Source organism: Neoarius graeffei, chromosome 24 (assembly GCF_027579695.1).
Source record: "Neoarius graeffei isolate fNeoGra1 chromosome 24, fNeoGra1.pri, whole genome shotgun sequence".
Lineage (NCBI taxonomy): Eukaryota > Metazoa > Chordata > Actinopteri > Siluriformes > Ariidae > Neoarius > Neoarius graeffei.
In genome coordinates, this window is record NC_083592.1 from 53,564,594 (window position 1) to 53,585,933 (window position 21,340).

The 21,340-nt window shown below is 42.2% G+C and overlaps 1 protein-coding gene across 1 annotated transcript; it reads left to right on the plus strand.

The window, feature by feature from the left end:
- The first annotated feature begins 4,048 nt into the window (after positions 1–4,048).
- LOC132872162 (fructose-1,6-bisphosphatase 1-like) lies at positions 4,049–19,528 on the plus strand. The gene is made up of 7 exons (XM_060906782.1): positions 4,049–4,220; positions 10,325–10,487; positions 11,071–11,163; positions 14,432–14,572; positions 16,231–16,368; positions 18,212–18,331; positions 19,228–19,528. Exons 1-7 carry the CDS (start codon positions 4,051–4,053, stop codon positions 19,414–19,416), a joined length of 1,014 nt encoding a protein of 337 aa, XP_060762765.1. The 5' UTR covers positions 4,049–4,050; the 3' UTR covers positions 19,417–19,528.
- Positions 19,529–21,340: the final 1,812 nt, after the last annotated feature.

The window sequence follows — 21,340 nt, forward strand, 5'->3', positions numbered from 1 at the left end:
AGACCAAAATAGAACTTTTTGGTTTAAATGAGACGCATTATGTTTGGAGAAAGGAAAACACTGCATTCCAGCATAAGAACCTTATCCCATCTGTGAAACGTGGTGGATGCCATCATTGATGGAACAATGAATTCTGAATTATACCAGCGAATTCTAAAGGAAAATGTCAGAACATCTGTCCATGAACTGAATCTCAAGAGAAGGTGGGTCATGCAGCAAGACAATGACCCTAAGCACACAAGTCGTTCTACCAAAGAATGGTTAAAGAAGAATAAAGTTAATGTTTTGGAATGGCCAAGTCAAAGTCCTGCCCTTAATCCAATCAAAATGTTGTGGAAGGACCTGAAGCGAGCAGTTCATGTGAGGAAACCCACCAACATCCCAGAGTTGAAGCCGTTCTGTACGGAGGAATGGGCTAAAATTCCTCCAAGCCGGTGTGCAGGACTGATCAACAGTTACCACAAACATTTAGTTGCAGTTATTGCTGCACAAGGGGGTCACACCAGATACTGAAATCAAAGGTTCACATACTTTTACCACTCACAGATATGTAATCTCATCTCATTTTCATTATCTGTAGCCGCTTTATCCTGTTCTACAGGGTTGCAGGCAAGCTCGTGCCTATCCCAGCTGACTACGGGCGAAAGGCGGGGTACACCCTGGACAAGTCGCCAGGTCATCACAGGGCTGACACATAGACACAGACAACCATTCACACTCACATTCACACCTACGGTCAATTTAGAGCCACCAGTTAACCTAACCTGCATGTCTTTGGACTGTGGGGGAAACCGGAGCACCCGGAGGAAACCCACGCGGACACGGGGAGAACACGCAAACTCCACACAGAAAGGCCCTCGCCGGCCACGGGGCTTGAACCCGGACCTTCTTGGTGTGAGGCAACAGCGCTAACCACTACACCACCATGCCGCCCCCAGATGTGTAATATTGGATCATTTTCCTCAATAAATAAATGACCAAGTATAATATTTTTGTCTCATTTGTTTAACTGGGTTCTCTTTATCTACTTTTAGGACTTGTGTGAAAATCTGATGATGTTTTCGGTCATATTTATGCAGAAATATAGAAAATTCTAAAGGGTTCACAAACTTTCAGGCACCACTGTATATACATCACCAGTAGTTTGGTTCTAGTGTTGTAGTTTTGTACTTCAGAATTGTGGGTAAACATGTTCCTGAGATATGACGGGCAAAGTCCCTTCAATTTGAATATAAAAAAGCATTTATGGAAAGTCCAACGATCAGTTAAAGGGATCCAACCCAACTCTCTAAACAAGTTTTCAGATCGTTCTTCTCTGAAAAGCCTTGTTGATGATAGAAGTAAAAAAAAAAAAAGAATGGCCAGGTCCGTTCAAGTTCACAGGACAGATAACAGTAACTCAAATAGCCACTCTGGACAACCGTGTTGAGCAGAAAAGCATCTCGGAACGTAATACAAATAAAAATGAGCCTCATTAGATGTGGACTGTTTCAATGGCGGTGCTTGCAAAAAATAATTTCTCATGATAATGTGTTAATTATTTACAACCTCAAATCAGAAAAAGTTGGGATGGTATGGAAAATGCAAATCAAAAAAGTGATTTCAAAATCTACTTTGACTTGTATTTCATTGCAGACAGGATCAGGATGGAGCCAAGATATTTCAAGATGTTTCGTCTGGTCACCTTCATTTCACTTCATTTCACTTCATCTCATTTCAGGCCTGCAACACATTCCAAAAAAAGTTGGAATGGGGGCAATTTCAGGTGAGTAATGAGGTAAAACTATTAAGTAATGATGCGATTTGAAACAGGTGATGTCAACAGGTGACTGTAATCATGATGCCAATAATGCAGTCTGCGTAGGAAGTAGAGACACTGCTGGGCTTTCCTGGCTATGGAGCTGGTGTTGAGGGACCAGGTGAGGTTCTCTGCCAGATGAACGCCAAGGAATCTGGTGCTCTTGACGTTCTCCATGAGTCAGCCATAGGGTGACCACCTGTCCCGCATAGCGCGTGCGCGTACAGCATTTGAAGACGAATTTATGCGTCCCGCAAATTCAGAACGTGTCCCGCATAATCGATGCTTGCTGAGGGGGATGTCGCTCTCCCTGGGCCACCCAGGCAGCCAAACGAATATTACTTGACATTTCAGCACACCACCGTCGGCACTATAGACTGTAGAACAAAACCACACACACCCCTCACAACTGACTGGTTGTTGTCAACTTTTTGTTGTTGCCATGACACCGCACTCACATGCACAGACAGTGACGAGGGACGCAGGTGCAACGCATGCATTGCTTTCATATTAAAAAATGGAGAAAGGTACCGGGGAGATGGCAGGTGAGGCACCGCCACCTCCAGTTAAAAAGAGGTGTATGTACAGGAAAGAGTGGGAAAATGAATATTTGTGGCTGAAAGGGGTTGAGGGGGATACCGAGAGGGCTTTTTGTGACCTTTGCAAAACATCTTTCTCAATCGGACATGGCGGGGAATGCGATGTGAAATGACACAGGCTCGTGGAGACTCACAAGAAACGTGTGCAACAGAAAGAAACGTCTAAATCTATGGATGCTTTCCTCCGACCCAAAAACGACTCTCTAGCTGACAAAGTGACTGCGGCAGAGGTGACGAGTGTGTATCACACTGTCCAACACGCAATATCATATCGGGCAGGACTTTTTTTCTACTGTTTCTGTGGTGCTGAGCCACTACAATTCCTGTTAATCCACTGAAAACTAAATGGAGACTTGTCACTATTCCTGCTGTTCTGATGCACTGCAAAGCCTCAGACTCAATATTATATTATGATTGATTTAAAGTGAATAAATTGTATAATGGAAAATAAATAAAATTGAGTAGCTTCAGTAAATCATAAGTGGAAGTGTGTCTGTCAAGTCATAATTGAATGGTCAAAATATTATGAATGTTTATTTAAAAAAAAACACATTTGTTGGCCTGTTCATGACCATAAATCACCAATAACAGCAGATTAGGGTATTATGTAAGGTAGTATGTGCTAGAAATGGGTAAACCACTATCTGTGAGTCTTCCAGCGGCCGGCGCGGCGCAGTGGGGTCGGCGTCCCACATTGTCCCTCAAAAACATACCCCTTGTCCCCCCTTGGGCTTATGAGCAGGTGGTCACCCTAGTCAGCCATCTCCAGCATCTTGCACACTATTTTAGTCTCCCCATGGTGGTCCATATGTTCTGAAAAATACCCGTCTGTATGACTCAGATTTTGAGCTTGAATAGTGTCCAGTGTTTCCATCCATCCATCCATCCATCCATTATCCGTAGCCGCTTATCCTGTACAGGACACAGGCAAGCTGGAGCCTATCCCAGCCGACTATGGGTGAAAGGTGGGGTACACCCTGGACAAGTCACCAGGTGATTGCAGGGCTGACACATAGAGACAAACAACCATTCACACTCACACCTATGGTCAATTTAAAGCTACCAGTTAACCTAAGCTGCATGTCTTTGGACTGTGGGGGAAACCGGAGCACCTGGAGAACATGCAAACTCCACCCAGAAAGGCCCTCGTCAGCCGCTGGGCTTGAACCCAGGACCTTCAAGATAACCTTTATTATCTGTTCAGTTGCAAACCCAGACCTAGAGATACTGAGTGACATGCTTGATTGCTGGTGAGTGACCTTTAACCTTCGTCATTTCTTGGGAATACTCATGAATTTGAACACACGCATCCAAAAGTTTCCTGTTTCGGCATATTGTATTATTTTATTCTGGCCTGAGCTTCATGACAAATCTTTTATTATTATTATTATGATTATTATTATAGTCATCGTTTTCAGCTTGTGCGTATTCAGACAAGTTAACTGATTAAAATGTGCTGCGAGTGCCACAGTTGATGAACTTTGATCAGAACACGATCTTGCTTAACCAGATGTGTGTAAATCCCTCGTCTGATTGGTTTACCAGCCCACACACCCCTTTAAAGGCCCCTCGAACTCCTGCACCAGGCTCGCACTCAGCCTTTCTGTCTACCTGGACCTGCACTGCAGCCTCACAGACTACATACAGCTCGCAATGTCGGACAGAGGAGCCTTCGATACCAATGTGATCACGCTGACCAGGTTCGTCTTGGAGGAAGGACGGAAAGCCAAAGGGACTGGAGAGCTGACCACGCTCCTCAACTCCATGTGCACAGCCATCAAAGCCATTTCCTCTGCAGTCAGGAAGGCAGGAATCGCTAACCTGTAAGTATCACCTGGTGCTTCTCTGGAAACCTGGTGTTGGCGTATGTACACTGGAAATGCACACGTTATATTTTATAACCATTTTTTCTATAAAATAATTCTAAATACACCAGATTTGATTGGTTTGTATGATTGAGATGTTATCATGTTTACAACACCACAGTGTTGTCAGAAGGCGTTGATTAATTTTCTATAAGAGCAGCTCTAATAAATAGTAGTTCTCGAAATAGACAGAACGTTTATGGAAGGAGTCTCCAGTATCAGTCAGTGGGGTTTCTACCAAACCAGTCAAGAGTTAGGAGAGATGTGTTTAAGCTTTCTGGTTTCTCAGTAAGATGTTTTTTTGTTTTCCTCTTAAAGCTAGACCGCCTTTCAGATTTTTCAAGTGTAGGTCAGAAAAATAATTTTCCCCGACACCCAATTATTTTTGTTTGGTGGACCAAAAGCTACTGAATCCAAATCACAGACTTCCAATTTTATTATTTAAAAAAAAAAAAGAACAATTAATGAATTTAGGGCCACATGGCCTGAAATTCTCCGCTATTGCTTCACCATGACTCAATTCAAGATACTACGTTATGCAGCATGTGGTGGGCTTTCCCTGTTCGTGCAAGGCATTGTGGGATACAAATTTGAAACAGGAGAGAAAAATGGAGGACGCAAGTGTGCGAATGAAACGTGAAAGACCGACTACAGTAACGGAAAGAAAGCGAGAAGAAAAGACGTGATGTTACCGTATATACGAAGGAAAGGAAACGCAGGACCAAACTAATAAATATCGGCGCTCAGCGAGCACCTCGGTGTGATCAGCTGTTCGTTTAGCGACAGAATGATGGAACTGTCAGTGCATGCTCAAAGGTAAACCTGCGCATGCGCACACACACACACGGACTTCCTCTGTCTGCTTGACTGCACGAAGCGAGCGACTTCATGCACATTATTTGCTTTAATCCACTTAAATTAAATAACTTCCCAGCCACAGAACAGAATGGCCTGATATTTTGTGAGATATTACAGAAATAAACATATATCACAATGACCACATTTCAGAGGGAAATAAATTTCACCGATTGTATGAAATCAAAAGGCAGTCTAGCTTTAATGTCAGTAGAGAGAAAAGAAAGGCTGTTGAGGGAACGACCGAGTATTGCTGAGATAACAAGAACTAACTCGCTTTGCAGGCAAAAATTATAACTATGAATAAACAAAAATGACGTTCATTCATACTTCAACTTCTGGATAACGTCAAGAGTAACTCCGCTTCATCACGCCACTCTGACACTGATTATTTTCCTATAACAGAATGCCATGCCACGCAGTGCTTTTTTTTCCCCTACATATAATATGTACACTCACCGGCCACATTATTAGGGACACCCCTACATCCACCTGCTGTTCTGTTTGAAGCCGTTCTCTAAACAGCCGATCCCTCGACAGCAGCACCATGCATCAGATCACACAGATACAAATCAAGAGCTTCAGTTCATTAATATTCACAATGTTCAAACATCATAACGGGAAAAACTGTGATCTCACGGTGAAGTGTGACTTTCTTTCACTGTGGTATGGGTGTTGGTTTGAGCCCGATGAGTATTTTTGGTTTGAGTATTTCAGAAACTGCTGATCTCCTTCCTGGGGTTTTCACACACAGCGGTCTCTAGAGTTTACACAGAATGGTGCGAAAAACAACAACAAAAAAACCATTGAGTTAAGTGAGCGACAGTTTTGTGAGTGGAAACAAACGCCTTGTTGATAAGAGAGGGTCGGAGGAAAATGGACAGATTGAGCAGTTCAAGCTTTTTTGCCAGGAAGGATATAGTAACTCATATAATCACTCTTTACAACCGTGGTGAGCAGAAAAGCATCTCAGCATGCAACAGAAAACAGAAGAACACATTGGATTCCAGTCCTGCAGCCAAGAACAGGGATCTTAGAGTCAACAACAACAAGTTCCTCATCATTATCATTATCTCTAGCCGCTTTATCCTGTTCTACAGGGTCGCAGGCAAGCTGGAGCCTATCCCAGCTGACTACGGGCGAAAGGCGGGGTACACCCTGGACAAGTCGCCAGGTCATCACAGGGCTGACACATAGACACAGACAACCATTCACACTCACATTCACACCTACGCTCAATTTAGAGTCACCAGTTAACCTAACCTGCATGTCTTTGGACTGTGGGGGAAACCGGAGCACCCGGAGGAAACCCACGCGGACACGGGGAGAACATGCAAACTCCACACAGAAAGGCCCTCGCCGACCACGGGGCTCGAACCCGGACCTTCTTGCTGTGAGGCGACAGCGCTAACCACTTCACCACCGTGCCGCCCACAACAAGTTCCTATTAAATGTAATGAAATATAATTATACTCTGCTGCATTAACAAAATCATACAAAATCTGCATTAACATTTTTTTCTGATTGGACTATTAACCATAGAGGCACGGTGGTGTAGTGGTTAGCGCTGTCGCCTCACAGCAAGAAGGTCCGGGTTCGAGCCCCGTGGCCGGCGAGGGCCTTTCTGTGCGGAGTTTGCATGTTCTCCCCGTGTCCGCGTGGGTTTCCTCCGGGTGCTCTGGTTTCCCCCACAGTCCAAAGACATGCAGGTTAGGTTAACTGGTGACTCTAAATTGAGCGTAGGTGTGAATGTGAGTGTGAATGGTTGTCTGTGTCTATGTGTCAGCCCTGTGATGACCTGGCGACTTGTTCAGGGTGTACCCCGCCTTTCACCCGTAGTCAGCTGGGATAGGCTCCAGCTTGCCTGCGACCCTGTAGAACAGGATAAAGCCGCTAGAGATAATGAGATGAGAATGGACTATTAACCAGTTTTTTGTTTGTGTAATATAGTCAGTGTTGAGTATGTTTTCTGAGTGCACTTATCTCTGCCAAACACTGTTATTGATTAACACATCCTCGTTTTACCTTTTAACCAGCACATGCAGTCATGCAGCGTAGAAACACACATTAGCAAAAATGACATATTTACATCTGGTGGCTGATAGGTTTATGTTGTTCGGAAATAGATTTTAAGAAAAAAAAATCACCATTATTAATAATCATCTATCAGGAAGTTTGTTTGTTTGTTTGTTTGTTTGTTTGTTTGCTGCACTGATTTCCTTGCACACCTCCTTCTCACTTTCTGTCTTTCTCATTTCACCTTTCGGTTCCATGATAAGTCCTGTGACGTTTGGTACAGATAATGCAGTCAAGCTTGCAAATCACATGTTGCACACCAAAATCTGTAATTCAAAAAACAGAAGCATGAACTGATCTTTTTATCATTTTACTCATAAGTCAAATAATTGTTTAAAAGGTGCTGACTGCAAAGTCATCTGAATTTTTAAAATATTTTTATTTTGCATGACATTTTCGTCTGTCTCGCAAGATATGAAGTTTATCTTCCATCCTTTACCTGTAGCCGTTTATCCTGTTCTACAGGGTCACAGGCAAGCTGGAGTATGTGCGAAAGGCGGGGTACACCCTGGACAAGTCGCCAGGTCATCACAGGGCTGACACATAGACACAGACAACCATTCACACTCACATTCACACCTACGGTCAATTTAGAGTCACCAGTTAACCTAACCTGCATGTCTTTGGACTGTGGGGGAAACCGGAGCACCCGGAGGAAACCCACACGGACACGGGGAGAACATGCAAACTCCACACAGAAAGGCCCTCGCCGGCCCCGGGGCTCGAACCCGGACCTTCTTGCTGTGAGGCGACAGCGCTAACCACTACACCACTGTGAAGTTCATCTTCTTGTGTAGAAAAACTTGCATTTTTCATACAAAATACATCACGGATCTGAGGGCCATAATTAATTAATATTGGCTGGCATTGAGTGGTATATCAGATATATTCCACTCAGCTAGCATGGTACTGAACGAGTCAAAGAAGAGTAGCTGAATGGAATATATCTGATAGACCATGAAAAAAAGCCAGCCAATATTATTATTATTATTATTATTATTATTATTATTATTATTATTATACATGCACATTCGATGGAACAATTATATATTTTACAAAAAGTTAAGAATGGGGGTAACTTACCAATACTGAATACTGATTCTGATCGAATGTAATTCAATGTTCTGTCGATCCAATGTACAAAGTTCTAACAATAAAAATGGTATAAAGTCCAAAAAGCCTAAACAACAACCCAACTTATATACAACCTATATCCGGGTTAACAGTTCAAGTTGTTCAAAAGCAGTTGTTCAAAACAAAAGGGTTTTGCTGAGTGAAGTCCATGAGTGAAGTCCTCTTGGAAAAGTGTCCGTCACTTTTCCTCACCTCCAAGTAGAACTTTGACCATATTTCTGCTATTGCTCTCTTTTCCAGTTTTTCGATGTCTGTTGGTCTGTTTTTCTCTTGTAAATATGCGTGAAGAATATCCAGTGAAGTTTTTGTAGCCTTTCAGGGGTTCAGCACGTCTTTCTTTTTAAATCTTCCGCTTTTAATGAAGCAAACCTCTTGGACATTTTTGTGAACAAACCTTCAGTCACTCGCAAGTGTGGACGTTTTACATCTCCAACGTGTCTCTTTTCCAGTTTTTTGATGTCCGTTGGTATGTTTTTCTCTTGTAAATATGCCTGAAGAATATCCAGTGAAGTTTTTGTAGCCTTTCAGGTGTTCAGCACGTCTTTCTCTTTAAATCTTCGGCTTTTAACGAAGCAAACCTCGTGGCCATGTTTGCGTACAAACAGTTACAGTTACTCATTAGTGCGGAAGTTTTACTTCGCCGATGTGTCTCTTTTCCAATGTTTCCATATATTTAATGCGGAAGATTAAATGCGTGACGAATATCCAGTGAAGTTTCTCTTTCAAAATTCTCTCAAAATCTTCCGCTTTTCATGAATCAAAGCTAGCGGCCATGTTTATGTACAAACTGTCACAGTCACTTGCTAGCGTGGAAGTTTTACATCTCCGATGTGTCTCTTTTCCAGTTTTTCAATGTACATTGGTATGTTTTTCTCTTGTAAATATGCATGAAGAATATATAATGAAGTTTTGGTAGCCTTTCAGGTGTTCAACGCGTCTTTAGTTTCAGTTTATTCATTTAGTGCTTAAACCTAGCATTGGATCTTCTCTCTTTGGCAGCTGACAAAGAAATGATTGTGCGCATGCACAGCAGAAAAGTTGTGTCATTGGATCTTGGAATCAGCTCCGAAGTGTGACGTCGTGTTGTCTTGACAACGTGCAACATTATAACAATATTGCACACTCATTCTCCATTGGGTAGAGTGGCATAATACATGGAGGATAAACGATATGATAATATGATAATATTGTACGCCATCAATAAACCCACTAGAAGGGAATAGAACATATGTTTTTATTCCATGGAAAAAGTGCCCTGTATGTATAATAATTCCCGATATTTCAGTCTGATGACGTCACTCCCAATGTTTTCCCGCTGACTGGACGCATGTTGTCAAAATGGCGAACAGGTTCAGAATTAAAATGCTTTTGATTAACTTGCATATTTTTTGTGGATGTGTCCATATAATATAAAGAACATTACACAGTGGCACGAAGATATGAAGTTTATCTTCTCGTGTTGAAAAATATTTTTACTCATTCGCTTCAGTCACTCGTGAATATGTTCACCACTCGAAGATAAACTTCATATCTTTGCACAATCATGCAATATCCTCTATATACTTCTTTAAGGAAATGAAATGATGTAGCGTTTATAAAGATATTTGGAATCTTACTGAAGTATGAATTCGGTATGAATACTAATACTGCAGAGTTAGTGTCATCACCCTGAAGTTGATGATTGTCCTAATTTAATTATTAATGTAAACTCAGATTGCGTACATTCTTCAATATTCAGTACTCCTTGTCAGCTCTTCACTTGCATGGCGCTATGACAGAGTGTATAATGTTGACCTAATCACTTCATTATCCACAGACGTTTGTACTACAGGGTCTAATACTGATAGCCGAGACAGGGTTTAGTCCCTTGTGCAACAGGTCAGAGTCTGCGTTGAAAGAAAAAAACTGCAAGATTGCAACAAGAATTGCCTCGTCTTACTCCACATCTCTCTCTCTCTCTCTCTCTCTCTCTCTCTCTCTCTCTCTCTCTCTCTCAGGTATGGCATTGCAGGAAGCACAAACATAACAGGGGACCAGGTGAAGAAGCTGGATGTGTTGTCCAACGATCTGGTCGTTAACATGATTAAGTCCTCCTTCACTTCCTGTGTGCTGGTCAGTGAGGAGGACGACAAAGCTATCATCATTGAGCCTGAACAAAGAGTGAGTATTCGTGACTTCTATAAAAAGGTTTGATATATCTACTTCACATTCCTCCATTTATGTAAATGATCAATAGCTATGACCTTATATCAATGCGCGTGCACATACTTTTGGGTATCCGGAGTGCCTACCAATCCACAAACTCTGAAATAAGACAACCCAATCAGTTTCTTCTTAAAACATGAGCTTCAACAAGCTATTCAAATTCGGCTCCCTTTTCTATGTCACAAGCGGCGCTCGTTAGAATAACCCCGCCCCTTCATCTGAGTATCTCTATGCATGCATGCATGGCTTGAGAACTGCCTTTGCGAATGAATATTCTTGATGAAAGTGCTATCTGATTGGCCAGTAGAACATGGGGTGGGGTGAGCACTGGCTCATTATCATTTAAAGGAACAGGCCGCTCCTTAAATCAGCCGTTTTGAACAGGGTTGTTTAGACAGGGTGAGAAGGGAACTGTGGTGTTTTATGTTTGTGGTATTTTGACCAAAATATGTCACAGACATTTCATCGAGACCTCAGGGAAGTGTGTCAGCTTGTGAAAAAGGGGTATAATATGTCACCTTTAATATTTCTTTTCCAGGGTAAATATGTGGTTTGTTTCGATCCGCTGGACGGCTCCTCCAACATCGACTGTCTGGCTTCCATCGGAACGATTTTTGCCATTTACAGAAAGGTATTTTTGAACACAGTCTGCTCTGTTTGTATGTTTGGTTCATGCTTCATGCATGTAATGTTGAAGGTTGTAATCTGGTTAGCTGTTTAGATTGCAGCTCCATATGGCAGTTTTCACCTGGAAAACAAACTTCTCAATGCCTTGAATCAGTGGGTTTTTCAGGGAAAAAAAATCGTCACTGGTGTAAAAAAAAAAAAAGTTCACACCATTTTGTTGTAACAGTCTGGACTCCGTGTAAAAGGGATCCAAGATGAAGAATCAGAATCCAAATACAGTCCAAGGTCATACACAGAATATGCACTGTAATTAAATCCCAGTCAATCAATCAATGGTCTTTAATTAAACAAGACAAATATGTATATCTTATTTTACATAACACAGAAGACAAAAAATATACAATAATATACACTAAAAATTCATAGATGGCAAGAATTAAAATAAATAAATACACACACACACACACACACACACACACACACACACACACACACACACACACACACACACAAGTGCATCTCAAAAAATTAGAATATTGTGAAAAAGTTCAATATTTTCCATCAGTTATTTAAGAAAGTGAAAATGTTATATATTATAGACTCATTACACATAAACTAAAATGTTTCAAGCATTTTTCTATTTTAATTTTAATCAGTATGGCATACAGTACAAAAACATTAAAAAATCATCTCAAAATATTAGAATATTTCATTTCGAGTTTAAGTAAAACAGTATGAACACAGTGTATCTCTCGGTCTAGTTCAGTACACACAACCACAATCATGGGGAAGACTGCTGACTTGACTGTTGTCCAGAAGACGATCACTGATGCCCTCCACAAGGAGGGTAAGCCACAAAAGGTCATTGCTGAAAAGGGTGGCTGGAAAAGGTGCACAAGCAACAGGGATGGCCGCAGTCTTGAGAGGATTGTCAAGAAAATTTGATTCAAGAACTTGGGAGAGCTTCACAAGGAGTGGACTGAGGCTGGTGTCAGTGTATCAAGACCCATCACGAACAGACATCTTCAAGAAAGGGGATACAACTTTCGCATTCCTAATATCAAGCTACTCCTGGGCCAGAGACAATGTCAGAAGTGTCTTATCTGGGCTAAGGAGAGAAAGAAATGGACTGTTGCTCAGTGGTCCAAAGTCCTCTTTTCAGATGAAAGTACATTTTGCATTTAATTTGGAAATCACGGTTCTAGAGTCTGGAGGAAGAGTGGAGAGGCACAGAATCCAAGGTGTTTGAAGCCCAGTGTGAAGTTTCCACAGTCTGTGATGATTTGGGGTGCCATGTCATCTGCTGGTGTTGGTCCACTGTATTTTATCAAGTCCAAAGTCAACACAGCCATCTACCAGGAGATTTTAGAGCACTTTATGCTTCCATCTGCTGACGAGCTTTTTGGAGATGCTGATTTCCTTTTCCAGCAGGACTTAGCATCTACCCACAGTGCCAAAACTACTACCAAATGGTTTGCTGACCATGATATGACTGTGTTTGATTGGCCAGCCAACTTGCCTGACCTGAACCCCATAGAGAATCTACGGGGTATTGTCAAGAGGAAGATGAGAAACACCCAACCCAAAAATACAGATACGCTGAAGGCCACTATCAAAGCAACCTGGGCTTCAATAACACCTCAGCAGTGCCACAGACTGATCACCTCCATGCCACACCGCATTGATACAGTAATTCATGGTAAAGGAGCCCCAACCAAGTATTGAGTGTATAAATGAATATACTTTTCAGAAGTTGGACATTTCTGTATTGTAAATCCTTTTTTTGATTGATCTTAGGGAATATTCTAATAATTTGAGATACTGGATTTCTGATTTTCATGAGCTATAAGCCATAATCATCAAAATTAAAACAAAAAAGGCTTTAAACATTTCACTTTACATGTAATGAATATAGAATATATGAAAGTTTACCTTTTTGAATTAAATGATGAAAAAAAGGAACTTTTTCATGGTATTCTAATTTTTTGAGATGCACTAGTATATATAATATATTCATTCTAATATGCTGGTAATTAAACAGCTAATTCATATTTAAATATGATTCTATTAAAAATGAGTTCTTAAATCTATCTGTATTAACTTTAGGGCATTGTGACCAGTTATTTCTTAAAAATTGTATGGACTGGAGTCTTCTTAATTCGTGGAAGCAGACGGTACAATGGGTGACTGTTCATCACTTTCAGTTTCTTGAAGATGTTCCTATCTTGTTTTCCTAACAACGCATGTATATCTATTCTCTCGCTGATGTACTTTCGCTTGTAGCATCTGTCCAAAAAAATTTGAACGATGGTGAGTTCTGGTTCCCCATAAACTGGAAGACCATAAGATATAGTAGAGAGTACCAAACTGTTGAATAGCAGGTCAGTCTTACTTTGATTGCACCCTTTCTTGAGGAGTCCCTTCAACACATGCAGACACTAATTTGCTTTGATGAGCTTATTATGGACAGCGTTATTATTGCCAGGGGCAAATCCAAACCATAGACAAAGTCACAGACAAGTTTCAGGGGCAAGGTATTTCCAGAAACAGGGCAAATCCAAAACACAGGAAATCTACAAACAGAACCAGAGATCGTACAATCTCTGAATATCAATGTCAATCAAGGATGCTCAGATCTCGCAAGAGTGGCAAGGCTTCGCAGGATATCCAGGAAATCATTGACAACCGAGGACGAGTGTTGAAAATTCTGGAGGCTTGGTAAAATAAAGTCCCAGACCACCATGATGGTGGTGTTAAAATATTTTTTGAGAGTTTTGTTTGAGACAGTTGAGTGAACGGTGGTAGTTCTTGTCTTTGTTTAGTGATTAATAGTACCTGACCCTCGAGCAAAACATAGAAGTAAAGCACAAGAAAATGACGAATTCAGGAAAATAAAACTCGGGTGTGGCCAAGATATAGTCAGATCATGAGTTTACACAAAGTGGTGCGAAAAACAAAAAGCATTGAGTTGAGTGAGGGACAGTTCTGTGGGTGGAAACAAATGCCTTATTGAGAACAGAGGTCAGAGGAAAATGGCCAGATTGGTTCAAGCTGCCAGGAAGGATATACGTAGTAACTCATAATCACTCTTTACAACCATGGTGAGCAGAAAAGCATCTCAGCATGCAACACATTGGATTCCACTCCTGCAGCCAAGAACAGGAATCTAAGAGTCAAGAACAAGTTCCTATTAAAGTGGCTGGTGAGTGTATGAGGAACAGTTGAAAGTCAGTAGAATGTTCTAATCATAATTGTTTGTGTGCATGTTCTAGGACAATGACAGTGAACCGACGGAGAAGGATGCCTTGCTGCCAGGTAGAAAAATCGTTGCTGCGGGTTACGCCCTTTATGGTAGTGCCACCATGCTGGTTCTATCGACAGGTCAAGGAGTCAACTGCTTCATGCTGGACCCTGTGAGTCTCCTCACACTTCACATGCCACTTCCATGAATATCAACAGTCTGTCTTATGGGGGGGAAAGTTATTTGATGTCAGATTTCCCTTTTAGAACCTTTTGGGTGCCACGGTGGTGTAGTGGTTAGCACTGTCAACTCACAGCAAGAAGGTTCTGGGTTCGAGCCCAGCGGCCGACCTTTCTGTGAGGAGTTTGCATGTTCTCCCCGTGTCTGCGTGGGTTTCCTCCGGGTGCTCCGGTTTCCCCCACAGTCCAAAGACATGCGGTTAGGGTAACATGGGGCAGCCATGGCCTGAGGTTGGGCTGATGTGTCCTTGAGCAAGGCACCTAACCCCCAACTGCCCACCAGGCGCTGTAGCATAGCTGCCCACTGCTCTGTGTGTGTGTGTGCGCGCTCATTGCTCACTTGTGTGTGGATGTGTGTTCACTGCTTCAGATGGGTTAAATGCAGAGGATGAATTTCACTGTGCTTGAGTGTATGTGTGATAAATGAAGTTCTTCTTTTTCTTCATCTTTAAGAAGCAGCAAACCGGTAATCATTAAAAAAAGTGAATTTGGTAATTAAGTAGCTATAGACTTCTTTCAGAAATGTTTAGAAAATTGGGATCTTTGTTTTATACCATGGCACTCTTCTAATTCTTTATTCTGATTGGTTGAAGAGTAGCCAAGGGAAATCACTTCCATTACATTACATTACGTTACGTTAATGGCATTTAGCAGACACTCTTATCCAGAGCGACATACGACATACCCAGAGCAGCCTGGAGAGCAGTTGGGGGTTTGGTGCCTCGCTCAAGGGCACTTCAGCCATTCCTGCTGGTCCAGGGAATCGAACTGGCAGCCTTTTTGTCCCAAAGCTGCTTCTCTAACCTTTAGGCCATGGCTTCCCCTCACTTGACATATCGTTATTGTTTCTATAGCAACAGCTTATACAGGGTCTTCTATAGTGGATGCATAAACATTTACGGAAGGAGTCTCCAGTGACCTGAAGTTAGCCCTTTGTAACAGTTGGAGGATAAATACTTTGTGCTTCTTAGTAACAAGACAAGCTGCATTATTTGATCAATACTTCAAGAAATGGAAGAAAAAAATAGCCTCAATAAGGCTGTAGCTCATACCAGCCAAGATGCCTATAAAATGTTAAATATGACAGGTGGCGCCACCATCTTGTCAACTTTTATGCACACCCACCTGGGGAACATTGGAGTGAGTTTGATCGAAATCCAATCAATCCTGTAGGAGGAGTAGCGATTTTTGTAAATTGTGGACGGATGACGTGATCGCATAAGCTCGTCCGGCCTGGCCTGCGACCAGATGAGCTAAAAATGAAAACAAATTTTCATGTAACTATAAATTCATAAAACTTAAATATATAATATTGACAAATTGCTTTTGGTATGAGTAGAAGAACATACTTCAGGATTCTGGCAAAATAATCAACTTCAGGGTGCGAACAGTGACACTGCTTCATCACAGCAGCCCGTGGTTGATTATTTTTCGAGAACAGTGAAGGAAAGTGTTTTATTCCTCACGTAGCAGATCATTTCCTTTTCGAAGGACAACCAAGAAACTACCAAGAATTATAATCTTGTATCATTTGTATAATCCTTCTTTAGTTTGTCTGAATTGTTGTTTCCTTTTTGTCCTTCATCACTAGGCTATAGGGGAGTTTATTTTGGTGGACCGTGATGTGAAGATTAAGAAGAAGGGAAAAATCTACAGCCTTAATGAAGGATACGCTCAGTATTTTTACCCAGATGTCACCGAATATCTACAGAAGAAGAAATTCCCAGAGGTAACAGGTCTTTCCCCCCCCCCAGACTTTGTTAGTTCTCAGGCGGCATGGTGGTGTAGTGGTTCGCACTGTCACCTCACAGCAAGAAGGTTCTGGGTTCGAGCCCAGCGTCTGAGGTGGGCCTTTCTGTGTGGAGTTTGCATGTTCTCCCCGTGTCTGTGTGGGGTTTCCCCCCCACAGTCCAAAGACACGTAGGTTAGGCAAACTGGTGGCTCTAATGCCGCTTTTCCACTACAAACGTGGCTGAGCCGTGCCGTGCCGAGTCGAGCTGAGTCGAGCTGAGCGGGGCTGTTGGAGTTGCATTTCGACTACAACCGTGCTGGCTGGAAGTGGGTGGACACATTGGGTGGAGTTAGCGAAAGTGGGTGGACGTCATGTGATGTCGTTAAGCAGCGCAAACAGTGACATCAGTGACAGTGGCGGAACAAGTCAGAGCCGGGCCGGGGGCGGGGCAAATGACCGGGCCCTTTATTAAAGCTTATCATAACATCATTTTAGGCTACAAAATGTCTGCAACTGCGGTGTTTACCAATTTCAACACTACCGGGTGCAACTATGTTATTTAGTACATCAAGTCCTTCAAACGAACATGTAACTCAGAAACAAAAAACATTAGGATACTGTACATGGCTCATAATAAAACATCAATAGCCTACTGCGCACATTATTTGAAGGGCATACGAATGAGCGCTCAGAGGTTGCAACAGTGACAGGAAGAGACAGAAATAAAAGGAGGGCGGTGCAAACCTCACTGAATGCACTGTGTTTACCAATTTCAACACTACGGGGTGCAACTATGTTATTTTGTACATTAAGTCCTTCAAACGAGCATGTAACACAGAAACAAAAAAATATTCGGCGACATACTGTACATGGCTCATAATAAAACATCAATAGCCTACTGCACGCATTATTTGAAGGGCATACGGCGAGCCTTGCGCTCCGCGAACTCGTCCACGATGCTCTGACTGATTCAGTGATCTTTTAAGCGGTAGTCTCACGACCCGAATAGTAAACAATAAACATGGAGGACATGGAGTCGTTAGTGTTGCTGGTCTTGGTGCTGTGGCTTGACAACGCGGACAGATACTGGCAAGAGCGTATAGATGAGGCGAGGCGCATAAGGCTTCAGAAATTCTCGTAATTCGTAATTATTCTTCTTCCGGGTTTGCGGTGTTTACAGATCCCAGCGCGCTCGCGGGGCGTGTGTGGGCATGTGAGGACACTCCTCCTCACCAATCAGTGCACAGGGGAGTGTCTGCTCACGCCCCCAGCCTCAGTCAGCACGGTTTGGCTCGCTTCAGCCCTACCCCAAAACGGTGCGAGTTTTAGGGGCTAAGCAGGGCTGAAACGAGCTGAGTCGTGCTGGTTTTTGGTAGTCGAAACGCGAGCCGTGTCGGGCTGAAGTGAGCTGAAGCGAGCTGAAGTGAGCTGAAAAAGGGTAGTGGAAAAGGGCCATAAATTGACCGTAGGTGTGAGTGTAAATGGTTGTGTGTCAGCCCTGTGATGACCTGGCGACTTGTCCAGGGTGTACCCCGCCTCTTGCCCATAGTCAGCTGGGATAGGCTCCAGCTTGCCTGCGACCCTGTAGAACAGGTTAAAGTGGCTACAGATAAGGGATGGAGTTAGTTGTCAAGTAAAAATAAGAATATTATTGTATTTTAATCCTCATCTAGTCAAGAAAACTCTGACTTCTAGTCTTCTAACATGTTTCCATGTTCCAGTCCAGATCAATTATTTTAATAGTGGAATTTGTGCTCAAGGTGATGGAAGGTAAAAACTAGACTTAGAGATGTTTGCGAGTAATTCCCGTACTCATGACCACATACCGTTCCGTCTGCAGGATGGCAGCGCGCCATACGGAGGACGCTACGTGGGCTCCATGGTGGCTGATGTGCACAGGACGCTGGTCTATGGAGGAATCTTCATGTATCCGGCCAACATCAAGAGTCCAAAGGGAAAGGTAAGAAAATGAGAAACTGTCCATATGACAACAATGACTGCATGAATAAAGAAAGGAAATTACGAGCAACAAGTCTGATACGGTATATGGTACATACATCAGACTTTCTGGTGATGAGTTCAGGTGGCTTGCATAAGTATTCACCCCCTGCCCAAACATTTCCACACTTTGTAGAGCTACAACCTGGAACTAAACTGAAATTCTTTGGGATTTTGGTTTGTTTTACCACTTCATTAACAAAATATATTTCTCATTTTCATATGATGATTAATGAAACAAAAAAAAGAGATTTTTTTTAAAGTTGTATAAGTATTCACACCCTTGATCAATGCTAAGTAGAATCAGCTTTTATTACTTCTGATTACAAACAAGCAGGTTTATTTATTCATTGTTAGTTAGTTCTAAAATAAATAACACGATTTATTTTTTTTTCTTTTTCCGCATTTTTACTGGTTTAGCTTTTTAGACAAAACACCTGATATACAAACACCATATGAATAATGGAAGTAGAGGCATTGTATTAACTTGAATTTAGATATCAGCAAGAAAGGCCAATGTGTCAGGATTAAACAGAATAACCCAACCATTTCTTGCTTGCATAAGTATTCACCCCCCATGTTTGGCTGCGTTTACTAATGCAAGTCTTTGGAGATATCTCCATCAGCTTTGCACATCTGGATCCTAATATTTTTTTGCCTGTTTTTTTTTTTCTTGGCAAAATTGCTGGCGCTCCGGACGGAGACCTCTGGTAAACAGCAGTTTTCAAGCCTTCAAATAGACCATTTCTTCTTTGAAACTTGCCTGATAAATGCATTTGAGCCTGCTGTAGTATTAGATCGTTCTGACATGCCTGAAATGGTATCAGTGATCCTGAATCTTGTCGATTTGTCTTTTAGCTGAGGCTGCTTTATGAGTGCAACCCCATGGCCTTCATCATGGAGCAGGCTGGAGGAATGGCCACCACAGGACCCATGAACGTGCTGGATATCCAGCCTGAGACCATCCACCAGAGAGCTCCGGTTGTCCTGGGTTCCCCTGATGATGTCAAAGAGTACATCGCCATTTACCAGAAACACGCCAAGTGAGACAGAATGATCTGTCATCAATACCCAGACACTAAACAGCAGGACCAGGGTGGGGAATAAAACCCCTGCAGTGTATACATCTCTTCATGTCTATATCATACCAGGAAAAGCATGAGAATTTTTATAAAATAAAGAAATAAAAGAGGAAAAGATTCAAACACTACTATACTTGAGGTATTTGTGTGTGTGTGTGTGTGTGTGTGTAAAATTGTGTCAGAATTATGTGCCAGTAAGCAACATCTTCATGAACTTGTTATTTCACACCTGTTCAGGTCTTTAATTAAAAACAAAAACCCTCAAATATGGGGGCGTCACAGCTCAGGTGGATAAGGCACCATACCATAAATCCGGGGACACAGGTTCGATTCCGACCCGAGGTCATTTCCCGATGCCTTCCCATCTCTCTCTCCCACTCATTTCCTGTCTCTACACTGTCCTATCCAATAAAGGTGAAAAAAGCCCAAAAAAAATGCTTAAAAAACCCCCTCAAATATTATTATCAGAAGGGGGGAAAAAGAAATTAATGCATGAGTCTCCATTAAAAAAAAAAAAGTCCTTCTTATTTGTACAACCCCGATTCCAAAAAAGTTGGGACAAAGTACAAATTGTAAATAAAAACAGAATGCAATAATTTACAAATCTCAAAAACTGATATTATATTCACAACAGAACATAGACAACATATCAAATGTCGAAAGTGAGACATTTTGAAATTTCATGCCAAATATTGGCTCATTTGAAATTTCATGACAGCAACACATCTCAAAAAAGTTGGGACAGGGGCAATAAGAGGCTGGAAAAGTTAAAGGTACAAAAAAGGAACAGCTGGAGGACCAAATTGCAACTCATTAAGTCAATTGGCAATAGGTCATTAACATGACTGGATATAAAAAGAGCATCTTGGAGTGGCAGCGGCTCTCAGAAGTAAAGATGGGAAGAGGATCACCAATCCCCCTAATTCTGCGCCGACAAATAGTGGAGCAATATCAGAAAGGAGTTCGACAGTGTAAAATTGCAAAGAGTTTGAACATATCATCATCTACGGTGCATAATATCATCAAAAGATTCAGAGAATCTGGAAGAATTTCTGTGCGTAAGGGTCAAGGCCGGAAAACCATACTGGGTGCCCGTGATCTTCGGGCCCTTAGACGGCACTGCATCACATACAGGCATGCTTCTGCATTGGAAATCACAAAATGGGCTCAGGAATATTTCCAGAGAACATTATCTGTGAACACAATTCACCGTGCCATCCGCCGTTGCCAGCTAAAACTCTATAGTTCAAAGAAGAAGCCGTATCTAAACATGATCCAGAAGCGCAGACGTCTTCTCTGGGCCAAGGCTCATTTAAAATGGACTGTGGCAAAGTGGAAAACTGTTCTGTGGTCAGACGAATCAAAATTTGAAGTTCTTTATGGAAATCAGGGACGACGTGTCATTCGGACTAAAGAGGAGAAGGACGACCCAAGTTGTTATCAGCGCTCAGTTCAGAAGCCTGCATCTCTGATGGTATGGGGTTGCATTAGTGCGTGTGGCATGGGCAGCTTACACATCTGGAAAGACACCATCAATGCTGAAAGGTATATCCAGGTTCTAGAGCAACATATGCTCCCATCCAGACGGCGTCTCTTTCAGGGAAGACCTTGCATTTTCCAACATGACAATGCCAAACCACATACTGCATCAATTACAGCATCATGGCTGCGTAGAAGAAGGGTCCGGGTACTGAACTGGCCAGCCTGCAGTCCAGATCTTTCACCCATAGAAAACATTTGGCGCATCATAAAACGGAAGATACGACAAAAAAGACCTAAGACAGTTGAGCAACTAGAATCCTACATTAGACAAGAATGGGTTAACATTCCTATCCCTAAACTTGAGCAACTTGTCTCCTCAGTCCCCAGACGTTTACAGACTGTTGTAA

Excerpts from the sequence above, each read along its gene's own strand:
- LOC132872162 (XM_060906782.1), top strand. The coding sequence starts at position 4,051 with ATGTCGGACAGAGGAGCCTTCGATACCAATGTGATCACGCTGACCAGG. Across the intron at positions 14,573-16,230 it reads ACTGCTTCATGCTGGACCCT|GCTATAGGGGAGTTTATTTT; the intron begins GTGAGTCTCCTC and ends CTTCATCACTAG. Across the intron at positions 18,332-19,227 it reads TCAAGAGTCCAAAGGGAAAG|CTGAGGCTGCTTTATGAGTG; the intron begins GTAAGAAAATGA and ends TTTGTCTTTTAG.